Source organism: Neltuma alba, unplaced genomic scaffold, assembly GCF_004799145.2.
Source record: "Neltuma alba isolate B1F8T4 unplaced genomic scaffold, ASM479914v2 tig00013253_pilon, whole genome shotgun sequence".
Taxonomy (NCBI): Eukaryota; Viridiplantae; Streptophyta; class Magnoliopsida; order Fabales; family Fabaceae; genus Neltuma; species Neltuma alba.
This window is the reverse complement of record NW_021637547.1, coordinates 81,773-85,897: the sequence shown is the minus strand read 5'-3', so window position 1 is coordinate 85,897 and position 4,125 is coordinate 81,773. Positions and strand designations below refer to the sequence as shown.

At 41.5% G+C, this 4,125-nt stretch overlaps 1 protein-coding gene across 1 annotated transcript; it reads right to left on the bottom strand.

The window, feature by feature from the left end:
* Window positions 1-430: 430 nt before the first annotated feature.
* On the bottom strand, window positions 431-3,053 carry LOC114735796 (mitogen-activated protein kinase kinase kinase 5-like). The gene is made up of 5 exons (XM_028923551.1): window positions 2,203-3,053; window positions 1,212-1,838; window positions 1,042-1,129; window positions 561-622; window positions 431-458 (listed from the first exon to the last, which is right to left on the bottom strand). Exons 1-5 carry the CDS (start codon window positions 2,235-2,237, stop codon window positions 431-433), a joined length of 840 nt encoding a protein of 279 aa, XP_028779384.1. The 5' UTR covers window positions 2,238-3,053.
* Window positions 3,054-4,125: the final 1,072 nt, after the last annotated feature.

The window sequence follows — 4,125 nt, the reverse complement described above, 5'->3', positions numbered from 1 at the left end:
GAAAAAATTGTGCAATGAGATAACCATTCTCTCCATAGGATAAAGACTGAGACTCAAAAGTCTATATTCAGAGGGAAAATTTTAGTAACTCACGTGCTTGGCCATCCCAAAGTCAGCAAGCTTAACAACCCCAGTAGAATCAACAAGCAAGTTAGCCCCTTTAATGTCCCTATACAATTCCAGCAAAGATAATCATTTTCCATCCAATAAAATTTGTAGCAATATCTTGGGATTTCATGTAGTAGATGGCTCCAGATCTTATGCTATGCACCATATCAACCAATATGATGATGTACCTATGAATTGTTTTTTGCTATGCAAGTAAGCCAAGCCTGAAAGAATATGACGAGTGAAACTTCGAACAACAGATTCTGTTATGGCGCCACAATGTTCACGGACATATTTGTTTATTGATCCAGGATGGACATATTCAGATAAATATAAAACCGGTCTTCAACCTTCATGATACAACAAAAAGTCAACAAAGTTAACTTTTATGGTTGTTCAAGAAATATATAACTAATTATGTGCACCTAATCATGAACAAGTAGATTGCTTACGATTCACTGCCATAATACTGCACAATGTTTGTATGCTTCAGCTGGCTAAGAACTTTGATTTCCTGAGAGAGATAAATTAGTAAGAAAGAGCTTGAGGAATCAGAAAGCTATAAAGCTTTGATTGTGTGGATGATGATTTGTAGAAGACTAAAAATAACATTTTTGCATAATTAGTTTGGGGAGGATATAAGTAAAGCCATAGTGAGCTCACGCAACCTCAAAATAAAATGCACAGGTCATGAAATACAAATCTAGATTAGTATGTTTTCTTCATAGCTCTGACGCCTCCAACGTGGAGAATTATGCTGAATAACCAAGGACTATATCAGGGTAAACTAGCGCATTGACTTCTTCAATGAAGTACCATATTTCTGATAACGAGCAAATGTTAATCCATACTAGTGTCAATGTGAAGAAAGAAAGAGCATATTTAATAAAACTTCATACTTGCACAGTTAACAAGCAGATAGTAATGGACAACCTGCTCTAACTGTTTAATACACTCGGCGGATTTGGGGTCATCGGGAAATATTTCTACTTCCTTCATCGCACATAATGCTCCAGTTTCTCTGTCACAAAACAAAAAACTCTTTCAGTACCTAGCAAGGAAGAGAAGAGAAAAGCATAAGATGCTTTAGAAACTTCATATACCTGTTGGTAGCCACATAAACACTTCCAAACGTACCACGCCCAATTAGTTTCCCTTTCTGCCATTGGCTTTTCATCGAGGAGGACTCTAACTTAGGCACAGTGGGGGAGAATTTAGGGGATGGGGAAAGCAAGGGTGCCCCAGGAGGCAATGGTAAGGGGTGAACGTTGAGAGAGGGGGCATTGAAGTCGCGACGTGCTACTGAGGTCTCGAGAGATAACCTGGGACGTATTGGCGAGGAAGCTCCACTTCGGCTCCTGAGATTTTGGTTAGGACTTCTACCTCGTGGACTGTGATGAGGAGAAGTATCAGTAGATAATGCAGTTAAATCAAATAATGCAGGATGCGTCGTCCCTGATGATGCATCAGACGTGACCATCTCTGGTGCCGACCAATATTGACTTGGCGGGGGACACACGTAACAATATTGAACGAAATCACTATGTCTTCCATTGTTCGGGCTCACCAAGGGACTGTTCAAAGGACTAACTGGAGCACTCCAAGTTGGGACTTCAATGCGGAAGTTAACTTGATTACTTTCGCTACCACTTAGATCCTGACGCATCATCACAGATGACCCCATTTCCGCTTGCGCCTTATTCTTTTTTACGCCCGGGCTAGCAAACACACTGGGACATACTTAAGCCAAATGTTAGTAAACTCTTAGTGCTAGCAAATGCGGCAAGCAGACATTATTAGATTCACTGAGATTATTACGCATGTTTATAATCAAACGCTTTCATGGATACATAACACTATACTAAATGAGTAGTAATATCTTGGTGTCCGATCATTGCCAAGAAAATGGAAATGTCGCCTATCCGCGGATTAGGGAAAGGCCACACGAAAAAAGGAATAATCGTACAAATAGCTTTCATTAAAAATGAAAAAGAAATATGGGAACTTTTCAAATATAAATGTTGTGAGAATGAAAGAACCACGTGACAAATAAGCAGGCGAAGAAAAGCTCAATTAAGAGGCGAAAAATATTACCTCTGAATTCGAAAAACAGAGGAGACCCCGCCCATCACGCCATCAGCTCGATCGCGATCTGGTAGCCCTTTCGCAGCGCTGTTGGGTCCGGCCACATCTTTCGGGAAAGGTAAAGGGCAATCAGCGTCTATGTGGCGAGAGAGCGCCGCGTCCGGCAAGGGCAAGGGTTGAGGTGCGACGGAGGAGGAAGAAAGGACGTTGTATTGGAACGACTAAATTGACGATCAGAGGGGGTCGTGGAATGAGCCAAGGGCACAAGAACGTCATCATCGGAATCATGCCACCTGGGAGGGGACCTGCCATCACTATCACCTATAGGCCGGAGCGTCTTGGGGCGGCTAGCCTTTTTGCCGATACCGAAAGGCCAAACGCCACCCAAACCCCGACTGGCATCTGCAGACTTCTTCTTAGGGTGGTCAACGTCGGAGGTGGAAAAAGAAGAAGAGGTAGAGGAGGATTTGAGACCATGAGAATGGGACAAGGAAAGGGAAGATAACCAACGCATAGCGATTCAAAAAAGAGAAGGGTTTTATTATAGTAAAGAAGGAACACAGAGATCGGCAGGCGGCAGAGAAGTACTGTGGAGAGAGAGAAGAATCGCCATTCGCAAAAGCGAAAGGAGAAGAACGAGGATGGATGATTATGGCATCTGAATATAATATATAGGTTTAGATGAAGAGGGAGAGGGAGAGGGAGAAGAAGGAATGAGTTTGTTGGGATATGTTTCTCCTTCTAGCTCTTCCTCTGTTTCTGTGTCTAGAAGAGCAACCAGAAAGCGGTTTACAACGTACTGCCCCCATGCCAAACGGGAAAGAAGACTCCATTTTGAGAGGTCAATATCTTCTCTCTCTTCCATCCGCCCGTGTCAACCCCCAAGTCCGTCACCACCTGACAGGAAGAGGATGTCACCTTCTCATTTTTCCTTTATTTTGTTTTATATTTTTCATTCTTGCTAGAAATTAATCTTGAAATTCTGTTATTAATTCTGCTATTTTAGTTGTGGTCGTTATTCCCCCGCCACTGGCTGCGTACCTGCCTACCCGGCTACCCTTTCTCTAAACAAGAAGCCAACAAACTATATAATTATCATAAACATGCATATATGTTAAGAAGAATAGTTTTAAAAAAAACTTAAAATTGCTAAATTCAAAAGTAGTTTTTGTTGAAGTTTTAATGAGTTTGGATAATAACAGGTTTTTTTAATTAAAATTTCTTATTTGAGATTTAATAATTTTAAAATTGTTTTTGTTGAATTTTTCTGCATGTGAGCATAGGATTCTTTTAAATAGTCATCAATCTAACCATACATTGTCTCCATTCAGATGAATATGCAAGTGATGTGCGTGCAGCGAGAGAGAGAGAGAGAGAGAGAGAGAGAGAGAGAGAGAATCCCAGTTTCAGTTTATTGGCCTGAAAGTGTGGATTAATTCCGAGATGGGCCCGCTTTTATCGCCTCATGATCACCGGGAGCCATTGAACTTAATTTTTTTTGTTTGACACATACTGTGTTACGTGATTCAAAGTCCGATAGTCATACAAGGGTCATGCCAGAGAATGATAAGCCTGATTATGCAGAATTAATGTAAACAGGTACTTAAAAGAAAGCCGTGTGCGAAGCAAAGTTTAGAATTTCACGTGTTGGACGCATTGTGAGTGCCGAATTCTTCGTGTGGAGGGATTAGCTATGTAAATACTTATAAAAGTGAACGTATGTAAATACTAATCGTTTAATAAATTAATAAACCTTGCATGGATTAGCTACGCCACATCGCCACCACCGGCATTTATCTCCCGTGGTGGTTCAGGCTAACCCCTCCACTGAGAACACTGTGGGCCGTCGGCCTTGTCACGCCAAGAAGGGGTCATTTTTCATGGACCGGGCCAGATCAACGGTCAAACGACATGATTGGGATTTTCGTCAAT

Coding starts and splice junctions, on each gene's coding strand:
- LOC114735796 (XM_028923551.1), bottom strand. CDS start 2,237: ATGGGCGGGGTCTCCTCTGTTTTTCGAATTCAGAG. Junction 623..1,041: donor GTATTAAACAGTTAGAGCAG/GTTGTCCATTAC, acceptor TATCTCTCTCAG/GAAATCAAAGTTCTTAGCCA. Junction 459..560: donor CAGTATTATGGCAGTGAATC/GTAAGCAATCTA, acceptor TGTATCATGAAG/GTTGAAGACCGGTTTTATAT.